Source organism: Diadema antillarum, unplaced genomic scaffold, assembly GCF_040938485.1.
Source record: "Diadema antillarum isolate AM-2024a unplaced genomic scaffold, OU_Dant_1.0 scf00000016, whole genome shotgun sequence".
Classification (NCBI taxonomy): domain Eukaryota; kingdom Metazoa; phylum Echinodermata; class Echinoidea; order Diadematoida; family Diadematidae; genus Diadema; species Diadema antillarum.
In genome coordinates this window covers 341572-360802 of record NW_027270905.1, presented here as the reverse complement: position 1 = coordinate 360802, position 19231 = coordinate 341572, and the positions used below count along the sequence as shown (strand labels likewise).

The 19231-nt window shown below is 39.5% G+C and overlaps 1 protein-coding gene across 1 annotated transcript; it reads right to left on the bottom strand.

Moving 5' to 3' along the window:
* Positions 1-2598: 2598 nt before the first annotated feature.
* Positions 2599-13062, bottom strand: LOC139725066 (uncharacterized). Its single transcript, XM_071636158.1, has 5 exons — positions 12805-13062; positions 12079-12251; positions 7436-7577; positions 4723-4811; positions 2599-4217 (listed from the first exon to the last, which is right to left on the bottom strand). Exons 1-5 carry the CDS (start codon positions 12960-12962, stop codon positions 2599-2601), a joined length of 2181 nt encoding a protein of 726 aa, XP_071492259.1. The 5' UTR covers positions 12963-13062.
* Positions 13063-19231: the final 6169 nt, after the last annotated feature.

Sequence of the window (19231 nt, the reverse complement as noted above, 5' to 3'; positions counted from 1 at the left end):
GAGTAATCCAAGCATATGTAACTTAAATGAACGACGATCAGTCCCAGATACTGACAAGAATCCATGCGCAATATAACACTCTTGTCTGAAAATCTTTGAAAAATAAAGATATCATGCAGAAGTATCTTCGTTTTTTCGGACTTGTGTGTTTTAGCATTGTCGCTTCTAAAAGAATACAGTGTCTCCAGCTCACACGTTGAAATATTACACACGTAGCAGTTGGATTTGTTCAAATATTGGACATGTTTGTTTGTTCGTTTGTTTTTTCGGGGGAGTATTCTAAATAGAATGCTTACACACACACACACACACACACACACACACACACACACACACACACACACACACACAAAATGACTTAAGAAAGAAGTTCCAAGGCAATATCTGATTCTGCCCATTACATTCCATACAGATGAAGACCTCTGATCTGTATTCATGGAAGCTTTCAAAGAAATATCAGTCCTCATATTGATTACTTAACACAAAAAATGTGTAATTTCTTTTTGTAATGACCACAGTTGCCTGTAATGCTATTTTCTCAGTTTCAGCAATCTGTGCGTATTTAGCCTTTACAAGCTCTATGTACAACCACATTCCGACATGCCTCAATGACTGCTTATGTAACGAGTGGTATTGCTATCTGAGCGAATTTGGTTTCATGTCATGTTGGTTTCTTGAATGAGATTGTTGAAATAATCAATAAAAACATAAATAATAAAAAAAAATGGATGTGTCTTGCCTGATATTGGGTAGACACGGTACAGTTGTTAAGCAAACTTACGCAGGTTAACACCTCCATTATATGGTCCTCGTACAAAATATCAATAATTATATTGTGCCAGCGAATGCCCATGGTTACTCAAGCACCATAGAAAATGTGTGAAACAGTATAATATAAACTCTGTATATTCAACTAATCTAATGTCACGGGCTCTTGTGCAGATTTATCAACACTACCATTCATAAAAACGTGATAAATATTCATCCGTAAGTGCAGCGCACAGATATATTTACAATTTGCCTGTTACATAATAGAGCTATGGTATGATGGCAGTAATGTGATAAGCACTAAATAAGAACAGAATATGAATGCACACTGCACCTTTACGCACCGACAATAGAAGGAATGAGAGTTATATATATATCTGTTCCTGTCTCCTGGAACATGGAATGTATGTTTTCCTTTGCTTTCTTTGCATGTAATAGTCCATACTGTGTGTCCTTGTCTAATGTTGACACTAAATTCACACAGAGCATGTGTCCCTTTTTTTCGAAGAGCACAACCACTGATGATTGTCGTGAGACAATGATACTCCATGGATACTGGTTTAACACCGCTAATATATGTTGGCAGCGTAGGCCTATCTTATTGGCAAAAGGAAGCGTATAGAAGGAAATACATCATCTTTTGCATATATGACAGTGCATAGGCGTTGCTGCATCTTCATTGAGCACCTTATATGGAATTCTGTTTTTTTCTTCTTCAGGCAATGCAATGTGCAATAGATAACACAAGTAAACGGAGAAGTGATTTATGTTCGTTGTAAGTGCAGTACTAGTGATTTCATGACTGCGTGTCGCAGACTGCCACTTATTGATACATGTACTTAAGCTCGCTTCCTCTCTCTCTCTTGGTATCGCTAGGGTCACAAAGACTCTGCAGTATGTCACAGCAACTCTATTTCATTTTGTTGTTCCTCATGTTGTTTTTTCTAATTTCCTGCACGCGTAGCTGTGATTTTTCCATATAATGCGTGCTCAAAATAGCTTTAGATATTTTCAACGTCTTTGGATTGTTTGTCGTGGTTTTAGCAGTATATACGATACCCATTGCAATATGCAGAGAACAGTCAACAAGGACACATTGTACCAGTGAGACTAAAGAATAAAAACTAAATCTCCATGATGTGCATTTCCTTTGTAGTATCTATCTGTCTGTTACACCAGCGTAATGTTTTAAAGCAGAATAACCATTAGCCAACTTAATATGATGTGTAACAACCATCGCAACCTGATGATTAGGTCCAAAGATTTTCATCAAAGTTGTTCTGTTCAGAGGAAGTTGCATCATTGCTTATTACAGTCTTATTTCTGTCATCTCACGCTGGAAACCTTTGGCTCCTTAAGGACTCGCAACAATAAAAATTGTGCAATTAAATAGCTAACATGGAAACAACCACGTTGCATGCAAGCAGCTGTTCACATTTGAAATGTTGCTGTGTATTGTGTATCTTCTTATGCTTTCACTCATCTTAAAATGCAATTTCGTTGAAAGCATGCAGTTCTGTTAAGGAGTCCGGGACAGCTTGTTCGAAGAGTAACCAGTGCTTCCACGTAGTGACTGATGATAACACGATGACTTTGTCATATCCCCCAACTTACCGCGCATTGATTTGTTGGAAGAAGAACTTGGTCACAACGTCGCAGGCAGCATCGCCACTCATCTTGCTCCTTTCAACTGATGGCTTGTGAGGATCGGACTCCGCAATGCCATAGCAGGGATCAGGCAGTGCACTTTATATATACATTTTTTTTTTCAGCACACATATTGGCATTAGATGCGCATTAAAGCTATTTCCATTCACAACGCTTGTATCGTCACTTCCTTAAACTCTTGCTTCTGCGGGACCCACCCTTCACCGGCACGCTGGTTTCCTCGCTGGGAGAGCTGAGCATGGCGTAGGCCCCATCCACAGTAGAAGGAGGTGCCCCTAGCTGGTTGCCGCTGCTCCTGCGACTGCTCCTCGCACTCCGGTTCAGCTTGTCGTAGGCCTGCTCCTCGAGGCTGTAGGTCGACGACCTCTTCCTGCCACCAGGAAAGTAGGTCAGCGTCCCTTCTGGAAGTCTATTCCCGTCGTTGGCGAAGACGTTTTCGGAGGAACTCATATATTCTTGGATCGTGGATCCTAAGCTGGCTCGCTCACGTGATCGCTCCAACTGGAAATACACGGGTAACTGGCGGGGAAGTCCGTTGTCACTGTCGATACATCGGTCGGAGTTCTTATTCTTGCTCCCAGGCACTTTTACTGCACACGTATCGTTCTTGTAGATTGTAGCAGTCTTGTCCATATGCTGGTCGGAGTATAGCATTTTTTCCGTGTCCAATGTGCGCTTGGGTGTATTTTTCTTGTTCAGCGGTAAGCTGTTAGGTTTTTCAAGCTGAAAATACTGAGGAGCCGCCACATCTTCGGTGGGATTTTCGAGCACGAAGTACTGTGTTGAAGGAGTTTCATTTGATTCCTCGAGAACAGAATATTGATGGTTCTCATGTGTGGCCGTGTTTGCGTTGTGGGAATGCTTCGATTTCTCTTTGCTGCTCACAGAGTATGGCTTAATTTCCTCGTAGGTTCTATAACCTGATAAAGTTGACACCATGGGTTGACTGTGGCTGCGAGGACGGGTTGCCGTGGTGAAGTCACAGCTACTTTCAAAAGAAACCTCCCCAACTTCAGCATAAGGGTTCTCAGCGTCCGTTTCTAACGGCGGAGTGGAGTTTGTTTCAGTGAGAGGTTTCTTCTTTTTCTTGTTAAGGGTTTGCACAAGTTCATGGTAGAGAATACCCTCTTTACCCGATGTCAGCGCTTGACCCTCGGGACTGGCTGAAGAGGTAACCTTGCAAGAAGCCGAAGGACCTTTCTTTTGTTTCCCTTTCATCAGTCCTCGCCACATCGATGATGTTGGTGACGTGGTAGTGTCCTCGCACTTTTGTTTGAAGTGTTTGGCAACTCCTGAGTCTGGCGTTATTTCCCCGCTAGCCCGCGGAGATTCATTCCTTTTGCTCTTACCGCTACCGCCAGAACTATCGTAGGAAACGGGCGTTGAAGCTCCTCTGACTGTTTCTTCGGGCTCAGCATATTCCGGAGGCTTGAATGAATGAGAGGAACTTGAGGCCGTTAAGCCGAAGCTCTCGAAGAGTGGAGGATTCGACGATTTAGGCAACACGACTTCTGGTTCCTGATATTCAGATAGTATGCTGAATGGAGCCATGCCGACCAGGGCAGAGTCGCTAACTACAGTTTGTAGACCGGCGTAGCTGGGGCCGCCTCGGTCCGGATAGTATTCGGTGTATGGCGCTCCATTGCATGCTGTCAAAGTGGAACTCTTTCTGGGATTCCTTGACCATGTCGAAGACGCCAGGGACTTCTTGCTCTTCATGGACTTCCTGTTGGTCGAAGGGCTGCCGGACTCAATCGAAGTCTGGGGAGATATGCTGAACACTGCAAAGAAGATAACAAAGACAAGACAGGGATTCTCAATGATTTGTAGCTTGTCCATACGCCTTAAGATATTATATTAGGGCCTAGGCTGTAAAAATGAGGGAAACTGCAACAGACTTGGGGCATGAATGAACCTCGGCTCTTATGGTAAATACTGCTTACTCTTGTGAGTAAGCATGAGTTCTTGTCCATTTTCCTTCCACTGGTATCTTTCCCTCGATCACTTGGGATGATGTCAGCGTTAGTTCATAATGCGTTTACAGGACCGGGGCATGTCTAATATTTGCTACATTTTATGTCATACTTAAGATTTGCATTGGATACTAGAAATGGAAAGTCGGTACATTTTTCTATAATTGGGAAAATATCGCTGGTGTCCCGAACGTACAAACTTAGTTAGCATGGATAATATGATTACTTCTCCTCTTCAAGAGAAGTGTAGGTGAAGCAATCGGCACATGCGCCGACTACGAACTGACTATTTGACGGCTGAATACAAACTTACCGGGTCGTGACTCCACACTCGCTCTGTTCGTGCTCAGCGAATTCTGCACCGCACTGTACCGATTGACTTCTCCTGAGCGGTAGTGCGCCCTGCATGGGGGGAAAATTGACGTTTGGTGTGTTAAGGGGCATGTTATCAATCTACACAGGAAGTGGCAAGCCACGAGGGAAGCGATGTCACTTAGAGTGATAAAAACAAAATGAGCAACCCACAACCTCTCCTGCCTATGGGGACGTCTTGAGTATCAATTTTATATCTCTATAACCGTGTGCCACGCATGAGCTGCCCTTGACATCCACCTAGTTGCTCATATTCTCTTCTGGGTAACTGTAGCTTTCATGCGATGACCAGGTGAGAAAACTAACAAACACACGCACACACACACACACACACACAAACAAATACACAAACAAGCAAAATCAAAAGAAAAACAACCAAGGAAATCCCGAGGTGTTAACATGACGTATCAAGTGGATATCGGCCCAGATAACGTCCAAATTGATAGGGCAAATTTGAAACACGTGGAACAGATTAAATCTTGGTATCAGCAGATTCGTTAGACCGAAAAAGGTGTTTATATATCAGATACCGTCATAATATCATTAACCCAAAACAGCTAAAAACCAAAAGGAATTAGCTCTATTTGAATTAAAGTCAAGAGTTTGTTATGTTGAGTATTTCCTATATTCTTCTTATACAAAGTTTACACTGCAAATGCCAGTACATCTATTGATGTCTGGTCACTGCGTGTTCTCCACGCTGCTCCATTCCTAGATCCAGTTTTCTTAGCCGTGTTTTCGTACACCTGACATATAATTCTGTACACCATTATACCCACTATACAACCTGCAATGATTATTCCAACAGGGATAAAATCCTTCATCTTTATAGGTAGAATGATTGTAAGCATTTCATTTCATTTCAGTTATTTCCATAGAAAAAGGGCAATCATTACCATGATAACAGTTTAAAGTCATAATAATATTCATTGTGGGGGACCAATCAAGAATATAGGCTTGATAGGAAAAGGCTCCAAAGTAAACTCACAACTTAGAATATGGATGCAAAATGATTGTGTGTTAGAGTACAATGGTACACAAACAAAGCAGAATAGAGAAGAAAAGGAGCAAAGTACTGGCAGAATATACGAAACTGAGTTGCCATTTACATAAAGCATCCAGGCATCGATATACCATGGAGGTGGAACAGATTCTCCTTGGATATACTACAGAGAAGGAACGAATAATGAACGGAAACAAGATCCACGCAGTGCTATATAGTCACGTATCATAAACTAAAAAGGACGAGTCGCACGATAAACACTGATATATTATGCTATTTTTAAATATATCGTCAGAATTCGTAAAACACAGTTGGGCTATAGCCAAGAGTACTTTCCCTTTTTATCTTGTTTATTCCAGTAACTTCCTGTGCATTCAGGTTGTTTTTCCCCCAGCTTTGAGACTAAATATCGAAGCGGCCGATGGCCATTCTGTACCAATTTCCATGAGAGAAGAAATCTATCTCTGGAGGCTACTTCGTATTCAATCGCATGGTTCCTAACATAATGTTAAAAATTCAGAAACAAGAAACGTCAAGTCAAACTATGACCCTAGTAATGTGACCCCCCCCCCACACACACACACACAATTTTGTCCACGCCTTTCCAATCACTGACAGTAACACCACCACCACCATCAACAACAGCAAACCTACTTACACACATACAGTGATGAATGCACTATGATTGAACCAGAGCATGCACAGGATATCACACGTTTTGCATACAAGCTAAAAAAACAAAAAACAAACCCAACTAAAATCAAAACAAAAAAAGACAGTCCAAACGTCGCTATAACATTAACCAATGTCAAAGAGATTGAGTGAACTTGGATGTCCTTGGAACACATTAAAAAGGTCTCTACTGATTTCCTTGAGAAGAAAAGAGCAACAATCCTCAAAATTGTAAACAATGTAATAAAATGTAACGCGATATTCAAGAGAAGAGGAATACGACAGAACAATGTATTTCGTTAAGCAATAAAATGTATGTGATTTCCTCATTACGATCACTGTCTGTACATCATCGTCATCATAACCAGTTGTCCGTAGACGAAGTATACCAAGAAAAAGCTGCAGCAAATCCCAAAGCCCAAAGTTCCCCATCTTTAATCTGTTTGATAATTTCTTGCTCTTCAAGCTCTTCAAGCTCTTCAAGTACATACTTGCACAGAATTATTTTGAACCAGGAGACATCTGAAGTGGATTATCTGCAGTCATTTCCCACGGATTCTAGAACAAATGATTATTCCTTTTGTCTGCCACACATATATTCAACTTGCAGACTTGAAAGGCAGTATCCACTATTTTGCAGAGAGCTATGAGTTTGATAAACATAATGGAAGCACTATACACAGCGTGCCATGATATAACGCTTTTTCCGTCGACACTTTTTTGTTGTTGTTGCGATAACTGAACTTTTTGTATTCCAGCAACTGCAAAACCCCCGTCGCTGTAGAAATAGTCATTTAAACAAACAATTTTCTTACGTGAAGCCTTTCCTCAGCAGACTAAAGCAGCTTAACACACATTTTGCCCTTACATTTGAAGGATACGTTAAGAGAAAGAGGGGGTGGGACAAATGGGGGAAGAGGGCTTTAAACAGGGAATATTAAAGAATGTGTTGCCAAAGCGCCTCGGCAGTATACATTACCTGACGGAAGAATCGTTGTCTCGAACTCGTCCATTGATTTTCCTACGGATGTAGCAGACCAGACAAAATATGACGAACACGAGGATGATCACCAGGCCTCCGACCACTGAGAAAGCGACGATTATTATTGTTCTCAGATTGCCTATGTTTAAAAGACACATACAGACACATTCCAGTAAAGTACATTGGAATTGAATTAAGCAAAAATGGAAAATATCGAGAGTATTACTTTGTGTGGTAATCACAAAATAGACCAAAATATGATATGCTTTCTCGAGACACGCACAAGGGATTGCATTCCGTTTAAAATCTACCATATCACCTTCAAGAACCGGAAAGGAGTTTTTGTTAACCTCATTTCACACGGCACGACTGGTATTGAGTAGCGCAAAGATGAGTATTCAAACTTTAAGCCACAAAGCGAAAAAAGGGCATGTTAACTTTTGCAGAAGTATGTGACATATTTTATGTTGACATTTACTGTGCTAAGCATGTTAGTGCTCTAGCAAGAATAACAAGAATATTGGAAGCAGTAGCAGCACACGTGTGGGTCGGCGAATCTACATGACTAAGTTTAACCGCATTGTAAAGCTATTTTAGGCAGCATTGCCTTCTATCTTTTCCAAGGTAGTGGTAGAGCTCCCCCTCCCGTACAATGACGTGTAAATGAACTCATGAGGCAATTGCAGTTAGTATCAGCGTTGATGGAAGAGGTTTGCACGCCACCAATGAGTTCAAGATGGCGAGTCTTAAGTTGCATGCAAATGGTATAGGTCAAATACGAACTGATACAAAAGCGGCAAACGTCTGTCCATGTGAAGCTAGGCTGACACTTGCACGATTTTGTGGCACGCACTGGCACGACTCGAGTCGTGCCAGTGCGCAAACTAGTCGTAAACTGCCGTGAAGTGTGCGTAAACTAGTCGTGACTGCGTGCCATGTCGGGACGAGAATTTTGAAATGTTCAAAATTTTGGTCACGACAAAACTTCGCGACCGGGTCGTGAACTATGCGCAAACTGTTCTTGAACTCGTCGCGAACTCGTCGGGACGATGCGGGAGGATGTGTGCCAGTGCGTGGCAGTGCGCGCCATGCCACGACTGTCACGAATAGTTCATGAACAGCTCACGTCGAGTTCACGAGTAGTTAACGACATGTTCAAGAATTGGTGCGCGTCGCAGCGTGGCCGTGGAAGCCGTGGAAACCTAATGTTACGATGAGCTGATATCAGATACGTTACTTAAAATTTGCTTCATTAACTGTTTAGACAAAAGTATGCTGTTATATGAAAGCAAAGCTCCGGTACTTTTGAATACTTAAGGTAATTATTAATCACACAACAGAAATTGCTCAAGAAAATTAGTATTTTTGTAAATAATAGTATGAGAACGGTAACGGCTCATCAGAGACGTTACCATCAAACATGTCAGATACGTTACCAATGAAATGTATCGTGCAGCAAAGTTAAGCGCGACGCGCTTTTTTGCGCGGATCACCGGTTGACATTTTGCTCTATACGACTTGATAAGAAGACATGCAGTTCTAAAAGGAATTAAAAGTTTGTTAAATGAAAAATCGGTTTTGAAGTGGCCAAGATATCCAAAATAAAGTGAAAGAAAGAGGTCCAAATGAAATATGATGGCCGATCTACTTTTATTTGAACATCTTCCTTTTTCTTTATTATGGACATCTCAGCCATTTCTAAACCGATTTTCATCAAATAAACTTTTCGTAAGTATATGTGGATTTTGATTATCTTGCAAAAGGTTAAAAACTGAATCCTCATCTAAACCAGAATTATAAATATTATCCCTTAGAATTATGGCATTTACAAAAAGTGCCGTCAGATATATGTAAAATCCATTTTATTTCTGCTTTGTTATGGTTTTGTGTATGTGTTTGTGTGTGAGCGTTTTGTATACCACAATAAAATGTGTGTCTGGTAAAAAGTCTGGTACCCACCTTATGCTGTCAACTTCACAGCAAACGAGGCTACATGAACGCTCTATACCTTTGTTCATTATAATTTTGCATCTTATCTACATTAAATGCGCTCAGTATTATGGTTAAAGTCTAGAGCACTTCCTTGGTTGAAAATGACTACAGGATTAATGACGTCTAGCGTTTTGCATCAGGTTTCTTTTAATCACATGATTGAGTGATATGGGTTTGATGTAAATCGGTAGTTAAATGTGTCAATAAACATAAATGCTCTGTCAGATACGTTACAATCGTTTGTCGATTCGGAAGACCTAAATTATTACGGACAGGAACAAAGGAAAATTGAATTTGTGCGTATCATGTGCATAGAAATCTTTTCCAACTTCATTTGTACCGTCTGCCATGTAATTACAAAATTTCGGAACTATATCAGATAAAAAGTATTATGGACTTGTGTTTGTTTGGTTCTCGTATTTCACGTATTATTCAAAATTTTGTCGAAGGGTTATCTAATCTTCGACCTACGAGAAAATCATTATTTTTTTTTACGTTAAGAAGTGCGGTGTTTTAGCGAAAATAGTCACATTGTGATGTTCTTACAAGTTAAAATGAATTTATTGGCATGATTGGTGCTGGGTCTGAAACGTATGCTAACGGAAGTTTTGATACATCAGATAGGTTACCACACACCATTCTTCTTCCGATCCAGAACGTATTTAATCTTGCAGAGATGTTACCTGGTATTTGCTATTTATGAGAAGTGTAATACTTATTCATGATGTTTCATACATAATCAATGAGATTATTGATATAATTCAAATGCAGGTACAAAGTTAGATTAAGGTAACATATTTTAAGTCGAAATATATCTATTTTCTTGCTTTTTATTTAGGCTTCACTTTATAAATCAGGATTATTTTTATTACACATTAGATCACGGCTGACTCCAGAATGTTTTCATGATGTTTGTTTATGTTTAAGCTTGTAGTTTGACATAAGCATTGCCATTTCAAAGCGAGAAATAAGCAGACAATCAACGATTTTCTATTGTTACCTCTGGTAACGTAGCTGATATATGGTACTAACATGTAAAAAAAGACTCTGCGTTTGGAAATGTTTCTAGAAAAAATATGAGCTTTCAAAAATCACCCATTGATTGTTTTGTATTCCTAAGAAATCTTTCCTAAGAAAACTTTCTGAATTGATAAAACATGAATGAAATCTTTGATGCTGAATTTTTGTCATTTGTACAACTATAATTGCACACTTTTTCGGAGAATGGCCCTAGAGCAGCTGCCAGGCATAGACATCTTCTCTTCTCTGCAATGATTGTGTCTCTGGCATTCAGCATGTTGTCTCTTCCACAGCCAATCCAAAAATGACCAGGGGTTGGGGAGGCCCCCTTTTTATAAGGCGTGTCCAAGTCGGCACGACACCGTCCGAATTGCGCAAGTTCGTCGTGCCAATGCGGGAAGTGCGTAAACTATGCGTAAACTATGCGCAAACTATGCGTAACTATGCGCAAACTATGCGTGAACTCGTCGTGCCAGTTCGTGTGAATGTGGACCCTGAAGGGCACGCATTCGTGAACTATTCGTGAACTCGTCGTGAACTCGTCGTGAACTATGCGTGAACTAGTCGTGAACAGTGCGGGAGCCTCCCAGTTCGTGCCCCAAAATGGCACGACTTGCCACGACAAAATCGTGGCTAAAAGTCGTGCAAGTGTCAGCCTAGCTTGAGACAAGGCATTCAAAGCGGTCGGGTTTTTAGCGTCTCTTGCTCTCGTTCTTTCTATGTATGTACGTATGTATGTACATGTATAAATGTATATACATATATGTACATGTATATACGTATGTATATATACATAGTATATATATATATATATATATATATATATATATCACATTCGTATGTAATTTTATGTATGTATATGTTTATACTAATATGTAATTAGAAAGACAGATGTTTTTACATTTGAATAATGCAATACTGACACTTTCAAGGCTTTCTATGTTTGAAGGAAGGAAATCTATAACCTTGTCTGGACCGCCGTGTGCTTTGGGTTTCTGTTCACCTTGGACATGGCCAGGAAAGTATACGATCGTCTGCTTTCATTTTCATTATCCAAAACCCTGTTCCTCTGGTTTACCTCCAAGGAAAGAGTGGAAGTGTCGATTAGATCATGATTTTGCCAAACCACTGGTACACCTTGTGCTAACATGGACCTTCGTCGCCCATGCCTACGAAGTAAACGCTGCAGTCACTCTCCCGTTCGACATTAACCAGCCACAGCCATTACAGTCATGAAAGTGACATTTTCTGGGAATCTCCGAGCTCAGCATTTTCCGATCATGTTTCAGGGAAATGACGATCAAAGATGTTTCAAGAAATGACCATTACACGTAAACTTGTGTAAACGGGAATGTATGACGGAAGCCGTTCTAGACGCCACCTCTCAGACAATAGCAGATGAAATAATGTCGACCGCATTTCCTATATCCGTGTATAGCAGAAAACACACACTACAATAACTGACTACCACACGGGGTACAATTCTGTCTGGCATGTCTAAACTTGATCTGCCATAATTCATCTCGCACGTAGATTGATATGATATTGTCCACTAAAAGGATAATACGGTATCGTGGGAAAGAAAGAAAGAAAGAAGCATTAATCACATGCATGCCAAGATAACTCACCAGGGATAGTCTCCCCGTCCGGGCCAGTCGAAAAGTTGTATGCTCCACCAGGGACGCTGCTCGAACCCGTCACTGCGATAAACGTGGGGTCGGTGTCTCCCTCCCCCTCCGTTCCGCCTTGGTTGCTCGGTGGACGTAGTGGTGGTGGAGTCGGTGTGCTTGGTTCGACGTATCTGGTGAGAATGGAGATGTTGGCCACTATAATTATTATGAAGAGTACTTCATAAACGTAGACATTATAGTTGTGTTTCTGTACGAATATGCACATTGACAACTACACCCAACATAGTAATATTATGAACGCATTCACACGCACCCACACATACATGCACATTTATATATATATATATATATATATATATATATATATATATATGAAAGAAAGAGTGTGTGCGAGTGTGTGTGTGCGCGTGAGTAAGGATGTACTGGAAAAAGGGGTGCAGCTGCAGCCCCCTCCCCTACCGCATACCCCCCATCCTATTTCGCAGCCGATTTGTTATCCTTACAATGATGCAAAGCCTTCTAGAAAACAATGGCTTAGTCAAAGTGCACGGCTCTCATCATTATTACTATTGCTGTAATTACTATTGAAGCAATCATTATTCTTATCATTATCATTCAAACAATATCATCATCAAACAAATATCATCATCATCACCATCACCATCAACATAATCATCATCATTGTCATTTTGTGATTATTTGTATTTCTATAACCATTATTACCCGTCGCACAGGCTGCAGCTGTCCAGTGTAGGTGCGTCGGTGGCGCCGGTGCAGAGCTCATCGATGTCGATCCTGTCCTCGCCAGTGAGTGAGGCCCGCCACCTCACGGCACCGTTGCCCGTCACTTCCCTCATGAGACACACCATGACACCCTGCATTGCTGCGCACTGGACGTGTAGTATCCGATCCGGTATTTTCGGCCGCCACCTGTAGCATATTTTCACCTCTGTGTGCACATTTCCGCAATCACTGAACCCTGAAAAAAAAAAACCCAGCAACAACCAACAATGATATAGATCTAGTACGTTAGCTTTAACCTTTCTTAATCTCTTCAGACTTTATAGAGCTTCCCGTCGGCTGGATAGACCTAAAAAACCTATGTATCGAATCAAATGGAATTGAACTGAATTGATTATTTCCTTTGACCAGCGTTGCATACATAGAATACAATATAACAATAAAGAGCAAGATATACCTAACATGCCAAAGGAAAAGTCCCACGAACAAAATTCTTTCGCTATGACTGTTAATGCAGGAACTTGTTAATGATGATTGGTATACGTTATACATCTTGCAATCTTGCAATATAAACAGATAGCATGGGTGACTAAATTTCATAATAATAGTAAGCCTAATATTGTGATTAAAAGTAAACATATAAAGGACAAGTCCACCTTCATATACATAAGGATTGAGAGAATGCAGCAATATTAGTAGAACACATCAGTGAAAGTTTGAGGAAAATTGGACAATCTGTTCGAAAGTTACGAATATTTTAAGTATCTGCGCAGTCACTGCTGGAAGAGAAGACTACTACAGTGTATGATGTTACATGCGTACAACTATATAAGGAAAATAAAAAGAGAATTTCACAAAACTTTACTTTTTGAATAAAGTGCACATTTCTTCGACTTGCTACTGACGTATGTTAAGGGTAATATTATACCCCCTGCCTTCTGAAAGAGAGAAGTCAAGTGTTCTTTTGTTGTGCGAGAAAAATGGAAACATGTTGAATTTTCCTTATTCTTTCTTTATATCGTTGTACTCATGTGACATCACAAGCTATGATAGTCTTCTCATCCAGCCGTGACTGAGCAGAAACTTCAAAAATTCATAACTTTTTAACGGATTGTCCGATTTTGCTCAAAGTCTCACTGATGTGTTCTGCTGATATTGCTGCATTCACTCAACCCACATGTCTATGAAGGTGAACTTGTCCTTTAAATATATCATTTTTTTTTGTTCAGCAGCTCTTTCATCTTTTCCATTCGCTCCTCCTTCATTTTCTATATCTTTCATCATATCTAAATTGATATATTTCACATTTTACTTTGCAATGTGAATGCATGTTGACTTGTGTCAATATTTATAATACAATTGAACCCTGAATGATTATCCTTTATTTGGCAAAAAGAATACTCTAATATAAGATTCACACTTTATAAGATTTTTTTATTTCTCTTCCCTACTGATGTTTATCTACCCTGATCATCACTAAATGACCATACGACTATCTAAGCATGTGCCATACAAGCCATATATTTTACACAAGATTTTCTGCTATATTTCTTCATATTGCTTCGATCCATCTACAAAAGAAAAACCTTCCAAACCAAGATTCTGCCATTGGCATCATCCGTCAATCACTGCTAAATGACTTCCCATGATTACCAAAAGCCATTGGAATAATTGAGCATTACTTGTTAGTTTCCATACGACGTTTCTTATTAATCATATCAGTAATTTAGCAGTGATTGACAGATGATATCGTCTGAAGAATCCTGGTTTTAAATTTTGGGGGTTTGTGGATGGATCGAAGTAATATGAAGAAATATAGACGAAAAATCATAAAATGTATAGCACGTATTGAGATATTCATTTGGCCATAAAGGTGACGACGGAGGTAAAAAGGCCTGTAGTTTAAACCAGCACAAGTTTACATGCATTTGCATAGCAGAGGTCCTTTAACCATGTCCTACCAAGGAGCAGTACCTCGTTGGTTCTACGGGGTATGCCTGGGACAATGAACTCGTGTGACGTCTACCCTCTAGGCAACTGCCCTAGCTGGCGGATCAAAGGTGGTTAAATGTTTTTCCAGGTGCTGTACGGTAGGTTTTCGAGGGAGAGTTGCTTCCATAATAAAATCTGAACTGAAATCTGCTCATTATGAGGTAACTGAAAACCTGACAAGATGACATGACATCGATCCCCTCTCACGAAAGGACATTTGCAACGCCAAAAGTACTTACCGCAGGCAAGTAGATACATAGTTAAAATGAAACCACTCTCTCTGGGCTTAGATGCATCGAACTTAACTTGTTATTATTCATTAGAAATAATCAGCAATCTCAATGTTAAGTCAACTGTCAGAAATAAGCAGAATAACGATTTGGGGCTGGGTAACAATGCCAAGTTTCTATACCAAAGCAGATCTATGTCATAGGGTCACAAATTAGTATGTTGGATGTGGAACTCACACGTAAAATTGCCGCTTTGATCGCCGGCTGGACAATTGTCATTTTCCGGCGTGATCTCGGTTCCAATCCCGTCTTGGCGAACTCTCGTACAGTCGCACCATCCCTGGCATGACATGCTGAGATGAACAAAAACAATATATTAAAACAGAAACAACAACAACACCAACAAAACACAACAAGATATAATTCCTGGCCGTGACCAATCATAATTATGTGGTTTATGTTGTAATCCCAATGATGATGATGATGAAATGATGGTCAATCTTCATTTTACGTGCAACAATTGGTTTAAACAATAGAATGTAATACTTCCATAAGTAGAACTTATGCCAATGTCTGGATTTTCCAATAGAATTCCAATATCTAAATGTATCCCATTCCCTCAGTAGAATGATTGGGCGTTGTTACAAAATTATGCTGCATAATATTTAGGTCTATCTGATGTCATCACGATACATTTGGTGAGAACAGCACAGCTCCATAACTTTATGATTTTGAATCGATTTGTTTATGTAATGAAACTTCCACCATTCCGAGTATCAGATTAATATGCTTTGTTTTTATATGTCAACTTAAACATCAGTTATACAAATTTATGAATCATAATATCATCGCATCCTTTTCCTCTTTCCTAATAATAGTCACATCAAGTTTCAATTAATAAAGTAAAATCACACACATAGAATTGACGTGATTTCATCGGAAGGCAGCCTTATTGATTTGACAACTCTGACACGAAATATGAATTCGGAATGTGGATGTGTTGCATTTGCCGGACGTGAAGGAAGACGCGAGACACGACAACGTGTTGTCGTGTTTTTTGCGTCTTATTTGAGACAGCTTCCTTTTTTTGCTTCAAATCAAAACACACCTTGAAGTTCGGTGTCACTGTCATCCAAAAGAATCTGGACTTTGACACTTGTATTTCCTTGATCTGACACGGTGGCACAGTTTTAAACTTCCACTTTAAGATTCTGTCTGCTTCCTTTGTTTAGTTTATGGTGAGCTTACCACTTGGTTCATGACGCCTCAAATCGTTTAGTTCCACTGGTTTTCTTTAAAAACACTAAATTTGTTTTCTTGGGATTTTTTTTTTCCATTGACGACAGTTACAGATTTTACTACGCATTCTATTCTCCTTAGGATATAGAAAGAGTATCAATATATCGTGCAAAGTACAATTTAAATGAAATAGACAGCACTTATCTTTGACAATCATTTATCCAGAGATAGTGAAAATAGTTCCACCAGCTTTGGCAATACCACATGACTACTTTGAACATCATCACCAAGCTGTAATCACTACCAGCATCATATTGATGTGTTCAGTCACTTATCTCTAATTTTTTTTTTCTGTCATTCTCTGTTTCAATAATTTAGTCGGTCCTCTTTACAAGTGTATGAGGAATGGCGCTGTATGCTGACATAATTGATACAATATCACTGATGAACCTCCTTATTTGATTCAGATGAACACTGTTCTTCAAGAAAGGCATTAACGTCCACAGATCAATTGCCTGGTATAATGGTCCCGTTTATACCGAAAATGCCCTCTTGAATACTGGGATAGGAGATACATCAACTCGCTTAGCAGTTATATCCTTGTGCTAAGTCAAGAGAAAGATCACCGCATAAATATTTGCTGGAAGTGTGGCTAACTGGGTTGGGTGTCTTTCGTCTGGTTACCAATAGAACTGAGGGTTGTACAAGATATGTTTCATCTTGACGCTTTCAATCTCTTGCACCATTGGTCATACCTCAGAAGGGTGAAGTGCCACTACTCAGACTATCACTAAAGATTATGCCAAAATCCAAGAAAGATCCCGTGCTTCTACAGATTAACAATTCCAACCTTTTCTTTGGTAAATTGTAGTGACAAAATTTGAGACCTCGACCCATTCCTTTACAAATTAATGTGCTTAAAAAACACACTGTTGCCAAGAAAGAACATAATTATTTCCATCATGATTACGACAACGTCATTCATAATTTTGCAGCATTTAAAGTTTTATTGTATCAAAGAGTATATTACTTGTGCGAAGCCTACGTATATTGGGAGATATTTTGTCCACAACGTATAAAAGGAAATTCTAGAAACGAAACACTCATCATTCGTTGCTAAAGTACAGAATGAAAGAGAGCTGTAAGCACCAGCGAACTCTTATTGACCATGTCAAAATGCTAATACAGTAGTTTTCTTTCAGTCGTCGAGACTTATTAAACAGAGGACGTCTGCCCTTGAGGAATAAATCGCACACTGAGTTCAAACATTCATTGTTAGATACTTTTATTCACGTTCTTGACTTCTGTTGTTCTCTAGATAACGTTTCTCTTTGCACACGTAAACTGACGTCATCGCCGGACATCGCAGTAATTACGACACTCCCAAACAAAACCATAACATATACACGAAGATCATTATCAACTCGGAAGGCATTACACGGCGTTCACATATACTTTTGGATACTGGCTATCTTTTTCAGCCACGTGAGGTACGGAAGTATATCAACATTTCTGTCTATTTTTAGTTATGCTACTGCGCTAATTGCTTCCAAATTCAACCCATTATGCCAACCATGGAGTACAGGGTCCGTGAATATACCAATCCAGTCCAGAAACAATACGACGGAGTCTGCAAAATTATGCGGGTATATAGGTGGGCGAGTAGTTACTTTTATGACGCTGTTGTCATTGTTCTGTCTCGAAACAAGATGGGACAAGAGAGAAAAAAAGGAATGAAAAAGGAAGACAGGTGCTTTGCCTTATTGTCGGTTCTGCAGTTCAACCAGATTTAGACGGATGTTGGATTGATGTCTTTGAAGAATTGTTAGACCGTTATATATATATATATATATATATATATGTATTTATTTATTTATATATCCTCACTATATCTGCCTTTTTTGTTGCTCTATAACTCTACCCTTTTCCCTTTAACCCTATTAGTACAACCAATGACCAATGTACGTAGAATGTAAATGACATCTTTCGATCGGTGATAGTCCTAAGAGGATTAATCTTGATGATATAAATTTGCAACACAATGAGCGCATACTGTTTTTAAGAATAAATTGTTTCGGGAAAGAACCGTTACGTATACCTCACTATATTTTGCCTATTTGTTGCTCTATGACTCTACCCTTTTCTTTTTATCCCTATTTGTAAAACCAACAATCAATTTTACCTAGAATGTAAATGGTATCTTACGGTGATAGTCCTAAGAGGATTAATCTTGATGATATAAATTTGCAACACGGTGAGCGCATAATGTTTTTAAGACTTAATTGTTCCTGGAAAGAACCACTTAATTGCTACATACTATTAACACATAATGTGAAGTAAATGTTTCGAAAGTATAATGAAACAGAAGTGGTGATCATTTCTGTCTGGAGAACACTTTGCCTTTTGAGAATAATTATATCAATGCAATCATAAACCTGAGATGTCCACTGAAGTATTTTTTTTAAAGCAACTGTCTATTTTCACAGGGTGGATAGGGAAACATGTATTCGACACAGCTTAAAGCGATTGATATTATTGTATGTGGAGGATGTTTTGCTTTCATTTTCTCAGAATGGAGTAAGCCTTGACTCGAAAACTTTGAACACTGTTTTGTGTTGCTAAATCTTAGAGTTCGTATATAGATTGAAGTTCAGTTCGTCAAAGTAAGGCCAAGTATATTCATATTTCTCATTTCCATGGTGACTCACTACAGGGACGTCACACGAAGCGTCATAGCTGAGCTCTTGACAGTCTACGTCTGGAATTCACATGTGCTGACGTTGTATCTAAAAGAAGTACGCCTGCCATTTGATAAAACAACCGCCCAATGCCATGACTACATTAAATAGATGGTTTTAGAATATGCAATAAATTGTATCACATTATTCTCACAACAAGAATATTTATCAAGTTCAAATCAAACATTTACTGCGACGTTACCCTAAACT